The 18,712-nt window shown below is 41.7% G+C and overlaps 1 protein-coding gene across 3 annotated transcripts in view; it reads right to left on the reverse strand.

The window, feature by feature from the left end:
• The window catches only part of LOC144754687 (protein-arginine deiminase type-3-like), a 584,450-nt gene that overhangs the window by 69,195 nt on the left and 496,543 nt on the right, over positions 1-18,712 (reverse strand). For all 3 annotated transcript variants that reach the window (XM_078642808.1, XM_078642809.1, XM_078642810.1), the window contains one exon: positions 3,976-4,083. In XM_078642808.1, the coding sequence (XP_078498934.1) occupies positions 3,976-4,083 (108 nt within the window). The remainder of the gene's footprint in view (positions 1-3,975; positions 4,084-18,712) is intronic.

Genomic DNA, 18,712 nt, shown 5'->3' on the forward strand with positions numbered 1-18,712 from the left:
ACCAGCAATGACGCACTTTCATCTTCTTGAGATCAGACACTGATTTTGTGTAGTGCAGTGTATTAAGTTATTTTAAGTGCATTTGTGTACCTGTAAATTAGCAAAATAGAGATTAGTAAACTGGGTGACAGTTCTCCAGTCGTAACATGAGGTACTTAATTCATTCATGGCAGACAAAGCACTTGGCATTAGTAGCAGGCTTTTGTTTTCTGCCTAGTCAAAGAGCAGCATTCATGTTTTTATTTCATGAGCAATGAATGACAATTATTTAGGAATGGCAAATCTACCTCAGTGACTGAGTCACCCATAGCGAGCACAATAAAAATATGCGTGCAGCCCGTTGAAGTCATGGGTTCCATTTATTCAGTGATAGGACGGGCGGAGCAGGAGGTAGATGAACAAGACCCTCTTAAGAGAGTTTATTAAGATGCATTTCTAGAATAGGCATCTTGGATTTTTATACCGTTGTTCACTTTCACTTTGATGAGACTGATAACATAAAAATGAAACACTTTTTTAATGCGTGCGTTCGCTTTACACTCATGCTTATGTCATCAAGGCAGGGTTGTGTATCCTGTGGGGGAAAGGACTTTAGATTATGAAGGGATGACAATCACGCTGCAATCACTTTGGGTAAATATGATTTTCAGAATGAGGCTTACACGCATAGATTATGTAATGTGCCATGAAAAATGAACCTCACTGCCACTATCATATAACAAGCTGATCGCTCATCACATATTTAGAATCAGACATATCAAAAGGCTGCAGCTAATTCCCCTTGTGTAGCCGTAAAACACTCATGTGTTTCTCTTGGATTTCCAGGGTGAAGTGCCCTCCTGCCGGCCCGAGGTGCCGAATGCTGCTTAGCCTTGAAACAAGAGGCACAGCTGTACAGCTGTACTCTTCATTCGGGGCAGAAAGTGGAGAGGGGACATTGCGCCGCAAAGTGCTTTGGGGCTGGTATAAACACAAGGGGACACGCACTGCTGTGTGAGCGCGACTCAAAGGCAGGCAGGCAGAATCAAATAATAAATTAATGCCAGTCACCCATCAGCTCGCACCTAAAGCTGAAGGGTGATTGTCCAGATTTTATTGTGGTCTTGCTGTATCTGCGCTGTCATTCACAGCTCTTGTGGCGCATGGGTGTTTTGTTTTTCGATGACCGTTATGACGGAAGGCACTCGCGTCCCGCGGACCCCCTAGGATTGTGTCACGGACCCCTGGGGGTCCGCGGACCACAGTTTGGGAAACGCTGCACTACACTGTAATTCCACCGCAGCTTTCTTACAAATTAAAGATGTGGTGGCTTACTAACCCTATCTTGACTTGATTTCCATCGCATTTGATAGGGCTCTGTACTTTAGGCTTAGGGTGGGCACCCTACCAGTAGGCTATTTGACATCGAGATGGAAATCTACCTCCCAGCGCTCCCCTATTGTGCCCTATGCTCCTCGAGGGTGGAGACGGTTGCCCACATATTTTTTGAATGTCCAGACTATTGTAACCCAAGAAAGCGCTGGCTCAAACCTGTGTGCAGATCACTTGGCACTCGCCAATACTCAGTGGCCCTACGCATTTTATTAACAGATACCACCCCTCTTGTACTTTGTGGCGCCTCAAAATTTTTAAAATATTCTTGGTTGATCCGATCAAATAGGCGTTCTATATCCATTTAATTCCTTTTTAATTGTACATATCAACTCAATTCTTTTAAAATTGTACATATTTTAATGTCTTATTGTTCTGTTACCTCATGGATGTATTCCTATGTATATTTGTCGTATATTTTCTTAATTCCTATTGTATGTACTGCTTTTAAGATATTTTTATGTATCGAAATAAAGCATATCAACCAGCAATTCAGTATACTTGTATGACGATATTGTGGTCTTTTACCTGCGATTTTTTCATCACACAATTGTCCCATGGCAGGAGGATTAAATAGAACTGATGCATACTTGTTGGGTTAGATAAGATAGAGCCAGTTTAAGGAACCCCAAACAACCCAAATAACTATTTTAGCGTTAACAGCAAAAGATCATGATTCATGATAAAATCTGCAGAGAAAGATTAAGGCGGACTAAAGCAACTTGTTGGCCATCAAGAGAGATGAGGTGTTCCTCTCTATCATAAGTCAGTAACCTCGGGAGGTCATTGCATTTTTAACAGGCCAGAGACTCTGTCTGTTGTAAATCAAAAAATAATCATAATGGTCGTGTTGGATGCCAGGGATAAAACCACTGTTTCATTCACATAGTAGGACATCTTTCCACAGGTAGCATGGAGTATTTGATCTTTGGCGCTAATCTTGGTTGTTTCTTCTCATCTATGTGATTGAAGGTGATGAATGTTGACTGTGGTACTGAAGATGGATTGGTAAGGTTCTGATCTGGAATTATTATGAAGTGTCCTTGCTGGCTTAAAATGGCAATGTAATTTTTCTCACTGCTGTTTGTTGGCAAATGTAGTGTCTATTGCGTATGAATGGGTCATTTCCTCGTATCTATTGTGCGTTTTTTTTTTTGGGGGGTGTGCATAATCATCTCTGCATTTGTCTGGGAAAAACTCTGATGTTGTCCCTATGTCTTTATGGTAGCCTCTTTTCCTTCTGCAGAGATCTTACCAGTCTCAGCCAAAGTTCACCTTCACTGGCATTCCAGGATTTGGCATTGTCTTTTCAGTTTTTCCAATTTGGGATTAAACTTTGTTAGTGGTTCATGTGCCCTGTTTGGAATCCCTAATTTTTTATAGTGTCACCTTGTTCAGTGCACCAGTGATATTATGGTAAATATTTTCCCTGGATATTCTCCCTTCTCTTTGCCTTTCATGGGTGTTGGGCTTCCTCAAGCTGCTTTGTTCTGCACACTGACTTCTGCCTTGCTATTGGCACCGTGGGTGGGAAATAAAATAATGATCTCACTATAACTGAGACTGCAGCTGGTAATAAAAGTAAAATGAAAGGTCAAACAATAGACAAGGGCTAGCTGTCTTATTAAATCCCCAGGCACATAATTATTGAATTTATTAGAACATGAGGTTGACTGTGAACTTCAAGAAGGAGGCAATGACTCACAATGCCAGATAAAGGGAATGCTTTACATCTAAAATAACATATTGCCTTATTTAGACCCAACTGGCCTCCACCCTCTATTTTTAAACCATTTCTCCCGGGCAGAGGTCTCACTGCCTGCAGCAGTGCATCCACTGTTGCAGAGGACACATTGTACACAGAGAAGTATGCCCAGCGGGTGCTATGTTGTTTTTGCTGCTCTTGGCATACTTATATATTTTTCTCAAACACATGTATGAGTTCCTTTCAGTAGAACTATGGCCGTGCTTGCCAGGGCCACTGATTTATTTTCCTGCATTGAACTACCATGCCTTGCATAGCAGTCCTGGACATTAAAATCCAGTGAGGGTCACTCCATTCTTAACAGAGTGAAGTGACCATAAATTGTGACTAGTTGATCCAGCAGTGGATGAACTGTTGGGTTAAGTGAACCCTAATGGAGCTAGATGAGACTATGCAGTGGGAAAACCAGTGGTTGTTGCACTTCCAAGTGGAGTGATTGAACCATGAGTTTGCTTGATGGTTCGTCTGCCAATTTTCAACCTTTATTTGCAAGTTAAAAAACTTTCCAACGCAAAGCCATGTTTGAAGAAAACACGCAAAGCATCCCTTTCAATAATTCAGATCATTAACAAGGACTGCTGCTGGAAGCCCCATGGACTGATATTTTTGTGAGGTTACAAAATCGATGCAAAGGTGTACTTTGAAATCAGACATTGTGTTTTTTTACTGCATATCCAAATTTCAGTTGCAGTATTCCAGAATAATGAGCTTTGCAGAAAACTATTGGTTTCAATGTCATCACATATTAAATGTAGTAAAGATTCGAGTTGAAAAATGTCAAGTAAGTCAAATACAATGTATGGTGCTTTAGAAAATAATTAAATCAATAAGGAGGATACCAGTATCTTCTTGAAAGGGAAGTCCTTGAGTCCCCTGTTTCTAGGGGAGTCGAATACCACCGGGAAGCACTTCTTGGGAGATTCTGTGTAGCCAAACTCCATTTCATCCTAGAAGAGAAAGTATGGAAGAGAATATAAAAGATTGCAACAATTGGCATATTCTGTTATATGCAAGGTAATGACTACCAAATGAAACAGACCTGATGTGTATGCTTTCTGAAATACCTGTGCTTTTTATCTGACACTTTGCTCCTTGGGTCATGCACTGGATGGCCCCTCCCCGTGGCCTGCACAAAGTAAACTATAGCTCCCAATCAGTGTGTACAAGCAGAGGAAGCTGACCATGTAGAACTCCTTGTTCCCTTTTTTCACTCAATAATTTCACCAACTTACAGTCTCTGGTTCTAGCTGCTTGCAGGACCCCCAACAGGCTGTATTCCACCACTGAGGACCCAAAGACTTCCCTGAAAACGGGCATAAATAGGCACATGCCTATGATGCCAAACAGGAAATGTGACACTGAGTGTAAGTAAGTGACTACACTCTGGTGCGGATCAAGAATCACATATTTGTTGCCAAGGGCTGGGTAAATACTGTAGTGGAATCTTAGATTTTTTTTTAAAAAAACGTTTTTTATTAAAGTTGTCAATTCAAGATAATACATCCATATATGCATGACAGAAATATAGATCATGAATCTCCCATACAGTAAGGCACAGATAACATTGGCCGTGCAGGACCCGCCCACAGCGTTTCGACCCAAAGACAGCATCATCAAACCCCTTCATCTTTCTTCATCCTACTAGGGGGATGGTACAATAAATCATTCTCTTCCGAATCACTATCTTCCAGGCCTGGAGGGTCGCAGATGCCTCCTCGATAAACATTCCATTTACCCCAGACTCTTTCCCACTTCTTGGGGCATCACCTATACACAAAGACAGATCTATCCGCTACCATTGCCATGTCCATGTCCGCACACCACCGGGTCAAGGTCGGTGCAATTCCCGAGCCCCATTTCTGCGCAATGTTCCGTTTACCTACTACCACTCCCATGGTTACCCACCTCTGCATCGTCACATTTAAATCTGTTGGTTCCCAGATATTTAACAAACAATACTTAGGTTCTGGCAATATCGTGACCTCTGTTACTTGGGAAAGTGTCCTCATCACTGCCACCCAGTATCTCCCTATCACTGGGCATGCCCACATGGTGTGAAAGAAAGTCACTGGTTCCCCACACCCTCTCAAGCACTGTGGAGTGTCTGCTCTCCCTATCTTATGTAATAGCACCCTCGTGTAGTATGTGTGATGCAGTATTTTAAGTTGTACCAGACGCAGTCTGGCCGGAATCGCAGCTTCTCGTGGGGAGGCGAGTGCGTCACGCCAATCTGCCTCATCAATGTCTCCAACGTCTTTCTCCCATGCCACCTTTACTGTTCCCGTGGGGTCAGGCCTGTTGTTGATAATCTTCTTATAAGTCAGTGATATCACCTTTTTCTGCAGGTGATCTGTCAGGAGCCTATCTTCTAACGGCGATGACTCCTCAGGGGTCTCACCAGGTGGAAGAACCAATGTTAACGCATGCCTAATCTGTAGGTAGCGAAAGCGCTCCGTCTCAGCCAGGCCATATGTAGCCTGGAGCTCCGTAAAGGGTACCACTGTGCCTTTCTTCCACAAATCTCCAACTGATGAAATCCCTATATTATCCCAGTTCCTAAAGCCCTTAGAGTTGCCAAGCCTACCTAACTTCTGTGGTAACCATAACGGTGTAATCACACCCTCCCGATAGCTGTAGGTTTAGTTTTTCCAAGTGCGCCATTTGCTTTTGTAGCGTGCCCGTGTCTGCTGTTAGGGTTTTTGTCGTGGCCTCCAGCTCCTTTACCCTACTGCTCATTTTTGAGAGGTCAGCCCTAAGTAGAGACACCTCCGTTGAGATGGAGCCAATTGCTGTTTGCATTTGTAGCAATGTTGCCATTACATCCTGTAGTGTGACTTCTTTTTGAGTCCCACCTGCCTTGTCACTTTTATCACCCTTGGGGGGGGGACCCCGCTGGTGGCTCTACCTGATGGTGTTTTGCCTGCGTGTATTTATCTATCCGGTTATTTTGTACCTGTCTTGCCCCCCTGGAGCTCATTTTTCCCCTTCCAGACAGTCTGTGCCGCCCGAACTGCCAAGACTCGTTGCGTCTCGAAATAAAACTGGCACCAACTCACTGCCAATGGTTCGCCACCAGTTCTCGTCCACGCCCTTAAATGCCCGTACTGTTCATCTGGCCACCTTCTTGATGCTCGGGGGGCACTTTTACACCAACTGCGCTCCACTGGTCTGGGCGTCTCACCACCTTTCTTCTTCCCTCCGTCTTGACACCAGGCGCCGACACCGAGCTTTCTAGTTTCACCACTGAGGGGGGGTGTTTTCCCCCAGCGCCCCGCTACTTACAGTCTCTATCGGGTAGAGGGATTGCTCGCGACCTTAGGCTCGCTAGCCCCTGTGTATGGGGCAGGAGCCGGCCGCTGCACTATCTTCAGGCCGCCGTGCGTGCTCTGACATGCGGCCCTATGCGCCATTGTGTATCCCGGCTCCAGATCTGGGTATCAGGCCTCAGCCTCAGCTCCGTCTCAGCTCCGCCCCCTCTTCGTTCCCGGTCCTGGGAGCGCCGCGCTTCGCACCGGATCGAGATCTCCGCGGCGGAGGCCACACTGCCGCTATGTCACCAACACGGCTGCTTCAGAACTCAGGATCAGTACCGCATTTGTGGGTCAGGCTTTCGGGATTTCGAGCTTCCTTAGGCTGCAGCCATTTTGTTCGGTCGCCAAGCCACGCCCCGGAATCTTAGATTCTTGGCATCTCATTCCTTCTTAACACCCATTAGAATTTCCTTTGAAAGCCTCTCATTGAAATGAATTGACTTCCAATCTTTTCCAGTCTCCCTCTGGGGAACTTCCTTATTGGACATCAGGACCAAACTATCCCATTTACGAGTCAGTGGCAGCCAGTTAATCATTTGTACCCCTAGTTTGACAAACAGAAATCATGCTGTTCTATAAAACTGAAAGGGACGGTTTCGAAAAGTGTAAAATATATTAAAAGCTATCTAAATAAAGGACTGCTCTTAGCTGTGCGATTGAAGTGATAAGATTATTTACTTGAAAGCTTTTATTATGTTGTTTAAAAAAAGGACATTTTAGGTGAAGCAATTATAAATGTGGCAACAGTTAGCCCAAAGTGATTCTTGGTACCTAAGAATAGTGGTTACTGTATGTCACAAAGCTGAGGTGAAAAATAATTACGTGAACCTATAAGGACTCCACAACAATGATGCCCAACACATTATCCAGGTTAATATACATAGAGAGGAACAGATGTATTATTCTTAGTCTGCATCCACATATCTTGACGATATGCTGGTGGTGGATATTGAGGAACTGATATATTATAGTAGAACACCACAACGTCACAGCTGGGTAGTTTTAATATCTAAAGGGCGAAGCGTGGAGGGGGTGTGGAGGGGGCATGGCTTCGGCACCACTCAAGATGGCCGCCTGGAGGGAGAGGTCTGACGCATTTCGGATTAGTCGCTGTCTTTCGGGGCTGGTTGGCGTCATCCTGACAGATCACATCAGCAGCATTTACGGAGGAAACCATGGGCATGAAGAGGAGCGGCTTTTTGGAGTGAAGCGAGGTGCGCTTCCCTTCATTTCCTAGACGTCACAGCTGCTTCATTGTGTGACCGCCATTTTGTATCAGCGCTCCTTCACAAGTAAGAAGTTTGTGAATGCATCGCTTTCAAAATTAAAGTTTGTGCCTTATCTATGACTTTACAAGGAAAATGAGAGCCCCTGCAACATTTTTATTGGGATTCAAATAAAGGTTGGTTTTTAGCACTTCACAGCTGGGGAATGTGTGTATCTGAAGCTCTATAGCACTCTCAGGCAGTACTTCATCGGTGCAGGTGATGTCAGAGGAACACCTATGCTATCACTAACTTGTTCTATGGTTCTTTATTCAGCGCCATTTTGAGTTTTGAACAATTTCACAAGTAAGAATTTTCTTTTTTGAATGCAGCATGCTCAAAACAAAGTGTTTGGTCATACCCAAGTTTTTGCAAGATGATATCAGCCCCTGTAACTGTTTTTATCAGGGCTCAGCTTAAGGCTATCTTTTAGCGCTTCACTGTTGAGGAGTGTGTGTATCTGGAGCTCTATGGTATTCTGAGGTGGCACTTCCTTGGTGCAGTCGAAGTCAGAAATACACTTGTGACATCTCTGTCTTGTTGTATGGTTCCTTTTTATGGGTAAAGTATGGAAACCACAATTTGTTTTTACCCTTAAAGGGCATTCTTTGGTGAGGCCTGGTTCTCACTCATCAACAGAAGTCCAGTCACCTGTTGTTGAAGAAATAGCTAACATGGACCCTGCTCGTAGTTCCTCGCTACAAACTGTTGGCAATAAGGCCTCACCACCCTCTTCTGCATCTAAGCGGTTGAAACATGATCCTTTTTCACCTGACAAGTCAGCATCCCCTATCTCCTTAGAGCTGCTGCTGGAGGAGATTCGGGCTTTACGCCCTTTTGTGGAGGAAACTAACAGCAGAATGCAGCTTCTGGATGATAAATGGTCCTCAATGGAAAGTCGAGTATCTGTGGTGGAGCAGCAACTTTTGGATGTTCAGGGCGAGGCTCATAGAATTAACTCTTTGGAAAAGAAGGTGCGCAAGCCTCAACAACACACAGAGGATTTGGAAAACTGGAATAGGACAAAGGAGGAACAATCTATGCATTTATGGCCTTCCTTAAGCTTTAGAAGGAGATGACACAGTCTCCTTTTTTTCCTCCTGTTTGCCAAAATTGCTCGACATGCCCTTCTTAACCTCACTCAATATTCAGAGAGCCCGCAGACTTGGACCTTGTCCTTCGCTGTCTAAACCTCCTGTCAAACCTAAAGGCATTATCATCCTCTTTTTGAAGTTTACTGACTTGCTGTTGGTTCTTTCTGCAGCTAGGGCTAAGCGTCAAGTTTCTTGGATGGGTAATGTAATGTAACGTAATGTAAACTGAATTTATATAGCGCACTATCACCCAACTGGTATCCTGGCGCTGAGAGAGTACTTTGTAGTTATATGGCGTAGTTAATCATCCACCCTAAGAAGAGACATGCAAAAAATTGAAGAGCGGGAAGGAAACAAAATAAGACAGCTGGGTGAGTCGGTGACACTACATCTATGTATTATTTCTCACTCTGTAACAGCCAAGTCTTCAGCTTCTTCCTGAATTTCATTAAGTTCTCGCTTTGCCTAATGTCATTTGGAAGTTCATTCCACATCTGTGAGGCCACGGAGCTGAAGGCTCTCTCTCCAATTCTTGTTCCTTGAAATTTTGTAGTGTTAACCAAATTTGCTGCTGATGAACAGAGGTTTCTTGGGGGAGTATACCACGTGGATTTTTTCTGCAGTGGTCTAGGACCCAGACCATGTACTGCATTGAAAACGATGCAGAGAGATTTAAAATGTATCCTCTGCCGAATCAGCAGCCAATGAATATGTCTTGGGGCCAGAGATGCAGAGGACCTGTGCTGCAGGTTTAGAGCTAGCTTTGCTGCTATTGTTTGGATTCTTTATAACTTTAGTACCAAGGAATTTGGAGCTCCAAGATACAAGGATTACAGTAATCCAGTCTGCTCAGAATAACACTCCTTACTGCTTGTATTTTGGCAGAGACTGGCAATAGCGGGAGAATCTTTCGTAGAGCTCTGATCAGGGAAAAGCAGGTGCCAACTGTTTTGTTTATTTGTGAGTCCAGTTGAAGGTTATTATTCATCAACACCCCCAGATTGTGTAATGTTTTGGCTGGAGTTAGCGGAGTATCGATGGGGGTGATCCGGGAGTCAGCAGGAAGGGGAAGAGCTATTTTGCTCGTAGTGCAATATACGACTTCTGTTTTGTCTCCATTGAATTGGAAAAAGTTCTTTCTAAGCCAGTTGGTGGTATTTTCCATGCACTTATGAAATTTATCCATGGAGATTGTTTGATTCCCTTCCAGCGAAAACGCAAGCTTTGTGTCGTCAGCATAGTTGACTAGTTCTACTCCAACGGACTTGATGATAGAAATAAGTGGACGCAAGTATATATTGAATAAGATCAGGCTGATTGCTGATCCCTGCGGGACCCCATGTTGTACAGAAGTCTTCGGAGATGTGAAAGGTTGAATACTCACTGCCTGGGTCCTGCCTGATAGGTAGGACTGAAACCAGTTTAATGCTTGACCTTTGACACTGATGTCTCTAAGGGCCAGATGTAGGAGCCCAAATACCGGTCGGTAACGGCCGATTTCGGCCGTTACCGACCGGTAAATGGGTTTTTGTGATGTAGGGGGTCAATTTTACCGATTCGGTAAATTTACCGAATCGGTACATTTACCGAATCGGTAAAATACCGATTCGGTATTTTTACCGATTCGGTAAATTCTAGATGTAGGTGGGACTCTTCTGAGTCCCAAAGGCCTTACAGATTCGGTATTTTACCACCCAATCCAATTGGGTGGTAAAATACCGAATCCAGGTGTGCGTGCACATGTGTGCATGCAGACCTATGCCATGTGACAGACAGACATGCCCTTAGGGCATGTCTGTCTGCCACATGGCACACATGCCTGTATTTGGGGTGCTAGAGGGTGTCAAAGTGACACCCCCTGCACCCTTGCTGAAATCGGTATTTACCGAATCGGTAAATACCGATTCGGTATTGCCCATTGATTCCTATGGGCTTCAAGGCCCATAGGAATCAATGGGCAATACCGAATCGGTATTTACCGATTCGGTAAATACCGATTTTTACAGACTTGGTAATTCAATTACCGAATTTACCTAAATCTCCCTCCTTCTATTTTACCGATTCATAAATACCGAATCGGTAAAATTCGGTATTTATGAGTCGGTAAAATAGAATTACCTACATCTAGCCCTAAGTCTTTTTAGCAGAATGCTATGGTTCACCATATCAAATGCTACTGACATGTCTAGCAGCACTAATACGACCGATTGTCCATTGTCCGCTTGCATTCTCAGATCATCAAACACAGTCAGAGGGTGTTCCTCTCTCAAGATGTCTCTAATGCCACTGCAACTAGAAGAAAGGAATTTCTTAATCTCCGAGCTCCTCTTCGTCCTCTTGGAGCCAGATATGGTCTTTTTGATCCTTGCATTTTTAAAGTAACTTTCCAAAACTACACTGTGACATTTGAAGATCCAGCGGAACTAAATAAGTTTATAAATTCCCATACTTTGAGTAATATGGACAATGCTGGCCCATCTAATGGTTGATCTATTTTTCTTGCTTGCTTTTTTTCTCATTGTTGAGTTCTCCAAAGATATTGAATTATATATTTTTTAATTACTCCTTATTTTATCTGTTTGTAATTGTTTGAATGTTTTAATGTATCTCAGACTATAATTCTTTGTATGTTTTATTGTATATGATATGTCTTATGTTGTTCTTTTCTATCTCCTTGAAGATGCGTCTGATGTAATTCAGTATGTCCGGTCCACTTTCCTAAATGTTTTTGGTCCTGGTGTGGCTTGGTTTCCCCTACCCTTGGGCGTGTCATCGTCTTATGTGTTGTCACCAACCCTGTTCCGTTTCATTCTTGTTTTTTACAGGTATGTTCTTTCGGTCGTCCTTTAACGTTATGTACTGTCTCTACTAAAAAAAAATATTTTTCTTTTCCTTTTTACCTTTTCTTTTTCTGCTCTTTGTTTCCTTTCATCCTTTCCCTTCCTCCTATCCTTCTTGTCTTATTTCTGCATTAGTCTTTCACTTCTTTGTATTATATGATGGACTTTTTATATATGCTTTATCGTTCTCCAATGCTATTTCTTTTTCTGTTGTATATAATTCAGAGTGATCTCATGGAATATTAAAGGATTGCTTAATCTGATCAAACAACAGAGAGAGTTGTCCCATCTAGGTAAATCTAATCCAGATCTGGTTCTTCTCCAGAAAACTCACCTTAATGTTAATTTGGTTTCTCAAAAATAGATGATATCGGTAGGTGGATTATAGTAAGCCTTATTATAGATAATGTCCCCCTTACTATTATTAATGTTTATGCCGCAACGCAACCTGATAATGCTTTTTGGCCCTCCATTCCACAAAAGTATACACAATTTCATGGCTCTTACTTCCAGGAGGAGACTGCAATCAAATAATGGACTCATTTTTAGATAGACAATCCTCAGTTAATTCCTCGTCCCATAAAATGCATAAGCAATTTCACTCTGTTATTCACAAAGGAGCCTTGGTGGACTCTTGGAGATTGTCTAATCCAACTGCCCGTGAGTTTACTTTTTACTCTGCTTCTCATGGCTCACTTCCACAACTGGATCATATATTTATTTCTAAGTCTCTTGCACAGTTTATCATACAGTCACATATTTCTCCAATGGTGCTTTCTGACCACACTATGGTTATTACAGACTTGGATTTGGTTCATTCCCGCCCCCCCCCCCCTTTGCATCGATGGAATTTCAACAATTATTAATTACAAGATGCTCAATTCTCTAGTTTATTTATTGCTTTTGCTTCTGACTTTTTGTCTTTCAATGACAATACAGAAATGTCACCGTCCTTGCTCTGGGATACATTCCAGACCTCAGCAAGATATTTCATTTCAAACTATGTCTCTAGGTAAAAGAAGATGTGTTTAAAAGAACATACTAGCCGACTCGCCTCGATTAAATCTTTAGAAAGGAAGTATTTCACCTCTGAACTGCCCTCTGACCTTAATTCCCTTCTTAAAGCCAAACTGCAATTTAATTCTATTTCTATTGAAGAAGCCTCTTCTGTGCTTCTTCTGAAAGAGGGATAAATAAAGCTGGCAAGTTATTAGCAAATTATCTCAAGGGAAGAACAGAGCGGCGCATTTTTGATTCTATTACCACATCGACCGGTAAGCCTACTAAGTCATCAGGCTATTTTACAAGAATCTGTTGTTTTACAGATCTCTTTGCACACCTAAATTTACTCCTCCTTCCTCTGTTATTGTGGAGTATTTACATCATACCTCTCATTCTGTTGCTCCTGGTTTTGACTCTGATTCTTTAGAGAATGACCTCACTACTGAAGAAATTGCTGCAGCCTTACAAGCACTTAAATTAGGGAAACCTGGTCTAGATGGTTTCACAGTAGAATTATATCTTCACTTCTCCAACATCCTTCTTCCTTATCTATATTGCTTATTTAGTTGTTATTTAGTTGTTTTACTGCATCTTCTTCTAATTCTTGCACTTTCTGAGAAGCTATAATATGTCTTTTTGAAAAAGGATGGTAAAGACCCTTGTGAATGTAAATTATAGGCCTCTCTCATTATTCAACATTGATTATAAAATCTTTGCCAAGCTCTTAGCTCTTCGATTAGAATCCTTTCTTCCCCATCTTATAAGTAAAGAACAATCAGGGTTCATTAGGGTAAGGCTTATATTGGAAAATGCAATATTGCTTCTGAATGTTCTCAGTAAAGCCCCTTCTTTTAAACCTTCTCTCACACTCAATAACAAATTGATGCTGAGAAGGCATTTGATAGAGTAAACTGGGATTTTTTATTTCATTCTTTAAAATGTCATGGGTTTGGGTCTAAAATCATAGCTCTTATAACCCTCTCATACCATGCACCTCAGGCATCAGTAATGGTTAATGGCATGATTTCCTCATGTTTTCCTCTTAATAGAGGGGTTAGACAACGTTGCCCACTTTCTCCTTTATTATTTGTTTTAACTCTTAAGCCCTTTCTTTCTCAGATATGTCTTAACCCTTCTATCTTTGGTTTTTCTAATGGAGACCTATATTTAACATTTTCGGTTTATGTAGACGATATTCTTTACATTATTTCTTCTCCTTCGGATTCGCTACGTTCTTTGCAAGAAATGTTCCTTATTTTCTACTGTTTCTGGATATAAAATGAATAAGGCTAAAATGGAAATTCTCCCGCTCACTAAATACACATTCAGTAATTCTTATTCTCATACCAGTTATCAGTGGTCCGCTTCTGCAAAAATTAAATATTTTGGGGTATGGTTTACAAACTCCATTCGTAACATTGTTAAAATTAATTTCACGGAACTCAGTATCAAAATTGCTAAGATTCTCTCCTCTTGGGGTCGGAGTCCCAAGATGGCGGATTGACACCGCCGGAGTGGGGAACGCTGAATGGGTCCGGGCTGATGCGGCTTTAATGGACGATTGATATGCTACACGACGGAGAAGTATAACGCTGTAAGGCTACATTGGCTACATTGCTTTAACTCACAAAAAGAGAAACGGAGAGCTCGGAATTTACTGAGACTTACGGAGATTGCAAGTGTTGAAAGTTGAATGCGGCGGCCGCGGCTGATCGAGAGCCGTGTCTGGGACTTGCTGCTGCGCTCCACTAGCGTGCAGAAACTTTCGAGGGTATCACGCTTTGCTTTGGAGTCTGCGAAGGGCTGGACGAGCTGGGCGAACTTGACGGCAGTCAATTGGTTTGGTCTGCGACTGCTTCAGCGCTCTCCCGTGGCACCGGCAGCAACGCTGACAGAGAAAGAGAGCTCCTGTGGGATGGCGCCGAAACCTCCTGCGCGTACTACCCGGACGACAACAGCTAGTGGGAGAGCAACGATCACACCGGTATCTGTGTTAGTGCCGGCTTTGAATGACTTAACAGCAAGTAAAAAGCCCTTATCTGCCAGTAACGCTCCGGAGCCAACTGTGGATGTGGATAAAATGCACCCCGGCAAGCACCAAAAATTACCTCGAGCAAAAGGTAACACAGAAGATAACATGCTGTTAAACGGGGGGACTCAAACAGAAGTATTAGAATCTGAGACAATGTGTCAAAATGTTACTGCAGTAGCTCAAAGCGAGGCCATTTTAACAGAGTCAAATACCTCGTCAGGGTTAGATACTACGGAGATGGTTATTGCAGATGAAGGGGTTACAGATTTAACTAATGCCTCTATTAGTCTGTCTAAAGGGACGATTGAACCTTTAGAGCCCTTAGAGCCTCAGATTATGAACAGGGTGATTAATACCGATACTAATATGAGAGCCCCTCAAAGTGAAATGACTAATACCCCTTCAGACAAAGGGAATGCCGAGGGCGTGGAAGAAGGTGAGGGTGGTGAGGACGGAGAAATTACTGATAATACGGATGTGGTTGAGACAGACGAAGAATATATGGACCTTAATGATCAAGGAAGCAATACGCCTTTAAGATCAATTAAAGATAAAAATAAAGCTTTCAATACCAAAAAATCGAAGGTTAAAAATAAGAATAAGACCACAAAAACCACAAGCAAATCCAAGACAAGTGTTTTGAAAGCGATTGTTGAAAATAGCCCAATCAGAGAGTGGGTGCAGGCTAAGGGTGGCGTAAAATCAATGGCGATGAGACTGTCCGGTAACAGCCCTAACGATCAAAATATTACTACTAAAGAGGTAAACGGAGCTACTATTATGGTGAATACGAATAGACCTGGGCTAACGGACTCAAATCAAATCATCAAGGTTCTCTTAGTTCCATTCAGTCTACTATTACGAAGACCCCAGCTGAAGCTGATGGACATAATCTGTCTGGCATGATTAAGGAGCCTACAAAACCATCTGAGGAAATTCTATTGGATCACCCACACTCTTCTGTACCTTCTATTATACTTGTGAAAGACAATTCTGCATCCATGTTAATAAACTGTAATAGTAGTGGTAGCGGTAATAACAGCAGTACCAGCCTAACCCAAGATCTGCCTAATACTTCTAAGGCGTCTATATGCGATGCTCTTCCAGCTCCGATAGACGAGATTATGCAAGAAACACACCCGGGAAATACAGCTCTTTCTTCGTCCAGTGCACCAACAGAATGGATTCCTCAGGGGGAAGTATCTGCTTCTTTTCAGACAATATTACATCTTTTAAATGAACAGAAACAAGAAGCTAAAATTCATTACCAGCAAATGAGGGATGTCAATAATAGAACTCAAACCACACTACAAGAGATGGCACGTAAACTGGGGGCTGTGACTCAAGATATTGAGGAATTGCAGCAGAGAGTGTTGGTAACGGAGGAGAAATCACAAAGCTCCGAAATAGCAGTGAACAAACATGCCTCTCATCTTCTTCAAATGCAAGCTAAGATGGAGGACTTAGAAAATAGACAAAGGAGACAGAATCTCCGCATTTTTGGTATTGCTGAAGGAGCCGAGGGGGCAGACCCGAGAGCATATATAACTCAATTATTTCAAAAGGCCTTTCCCGACCTTTCAGATTGGGATTGGGATTGGGATTCGCAGATCCAACGAGCTCACCGGTTACCCCTAGTTCAAAGGGATAAGAGTGGTAAATTCCCACGACCAATTCTGATCTATATAGGTAATTACTTGCTTAGACAAGCTATTTCTCTAAAAGCACGGCCGAATACTCCAGTTACCATTGATTCTACTATTTTTTTTGTGAGATCAGATCTAAGCAAACTCTCGTTAGAAAGACGTTGGAAACTGAAACAATTCATTGACCCGATTAAAGAACTTGGATGTCAAGTTTATTTACAGGAACCTGCAAAACTGAAAGTGATTAAAAACGGCCGTTCCTATTTCTTTTTGGAAGTAAATGAAGTTGAAAAAGCTATTGCTTCTTGGCGATCGGGGAAATGATTAAGTTAATGATTAATGCTCTGCTTATATTGCTTCCTGGATTTTTGGATATATTACTAGGTGTCCTAATTTCTTGTGGGATTTGGGCGATTGTCCTTCTGGCTAGGTTATATTTGAGATAAAGATCACGGTGTAGCATGGTTTTTCTATTTCTTTGTTGATATGATTAGTACTGATTACCTGGACCCTATTAGCGCTCTAACCGCTCTTTGACTGCCAGGGGAGCGGCAGTCAATCGAATGGGGGGACCAGCAGGTAACTATTGGGTGGGGGGTGGTTGTTATGAAGTGTGGGGAGGGGAAGAGGGAGAGTTTTCTGGGGGGGAAAAAAAATGCATCAAAAGGCACAAAAAAGACAAAATATACAAAAATAATATGATTTATAAAAATGTTTTGATTGGTTATGACGGTCATATAGATAAGGATTTCCATCATCTACAATGCATCGTATAAAATGGCTAGTTTGGAATGTTTCAGGATTAAATAGTAGAACAAAGAGAAACTTAGTGTATGAAGAGTTGAAAATGTATAATCCTCAAATAGTGGTTATAACTGAAACTCATATACCTTATAAAGATAAACATCTGTTGAAACAATTAGGATATGATATAATTGTTTGTACTAGATTTAATGCCTCAATTCGGGGAGTTGCGATATTAAAGCAAAAAGGGTTGAAATGCGAAATACTTAAGACACTAACTGATAAAGCTGGTAGATGGGCTATTGCTCAGATAAAACTGGAGGGACGGAAATACACTATATGTGGAATTTATGCATCAAATCAAGATGAACCACAAATTTTTGATAATATTAATATAGAATTGCTTGGATGGGAAGGGGAATTTATTGTTTTGGGTGACTTCAACTGTATTATGAATTATGCTTTGGATACAACTAGGAGAAATTCCTTTCAAAGAATGCGGAAGACTAGAGCAGCAATTTTGGACTTAGCTTCTAATCATTTTTTAAAAGACTCTTGGAGATGTCTAAATCATAAACTTGCAGGGTATTCCTACTACTCGGCCCCCCATAAACTATGCTCACGCATAGACATGATCTGGGTCTCAGATTCTATCCTCAGTTGCAATAAATGCTCAATGGCAATTTACCCAAGGGTTACCTCAGATCATAACCCAATTTCTATTACTTTTGAGATTACACTTGAAGATTTTTCGCCACGACTTTTCTCATTTCCTAGATATTTATTTTCTGACAACAGATTTGTGAGTCAACTTAAGGAACATCTGAAACAATTTATTGATATAAATATCCACTCGAGCCAACCCTTAATAGTATGGGACGCCTGTAAAGCTAGCATACGTGGCTTTACACAACAATACATATTGCATCAAAACAAAGAACACCAAATTCTGAATGAGAAAAGACTTGGTGAAATACGAGATATTGAACTTCAGTTATCAACAGCTCTGTCTGATGAGGCAATGATTTCTGATATACTTAATCTTAATCTTAAATTAATCGCACTCAAAGTTGCACTTAAAGATCTCCTTAGAACTAAAAGTATTAGTAAATTAAAAAAATATAAGCTTGATCAGTATGAAAATGCAGATAAAATTGGTAAACTTCTGGCTTATAGAGTTGCCGAAGATCGTGCACAGAATATAGTTAAAGAAATTAAAGGAGATAATGATCAACTGGTTAACGATTCTAAATCTATACTGCTACAATTTGCTTCTTACTATCAAGCTTTATACACTCCGGAATATGCAACCTCGGAAGATAGTGTTAAAAAATATATAGAACTTAACACAGTAAATGTTTTAAATCTACAACAAACAAAACAATTAGAGGAAGACATCACAGTAAGAGAAATTAGAGAGGCTATTAACTCCTTAGCAATAGGGAAAGCAGTAGGGGAGGACTCTATTCCTCTGGAACTATACAAATGCTGTGTTGAGGAATTAATACCTTTATTATTAGAAGTGATCCGGGCAATTGGTAATGGACAACAAGCACCTAAATCATGGAATTTAACTCAAATAATTTTTTTCTTAAAAAAGGGTAAAGTACCTCAGGAGAGGGGATCATATCGACCAATTTCA

Source organism: Lissotriton helveticus, chromosome 5_1 (assembly GCF_964261635.1).
Source record: "Lissotriton helveticus chromosome 5_1, aLisHel1.1, whole genome shotgun sequence".
NCBI classification, from domain to species: domain Eukaryota; kingdom Metazoa; phylum Chordata; class Amphibia; order Caudata; family Salamandridae; genus Lissotriton; species Lissotriton helveticus.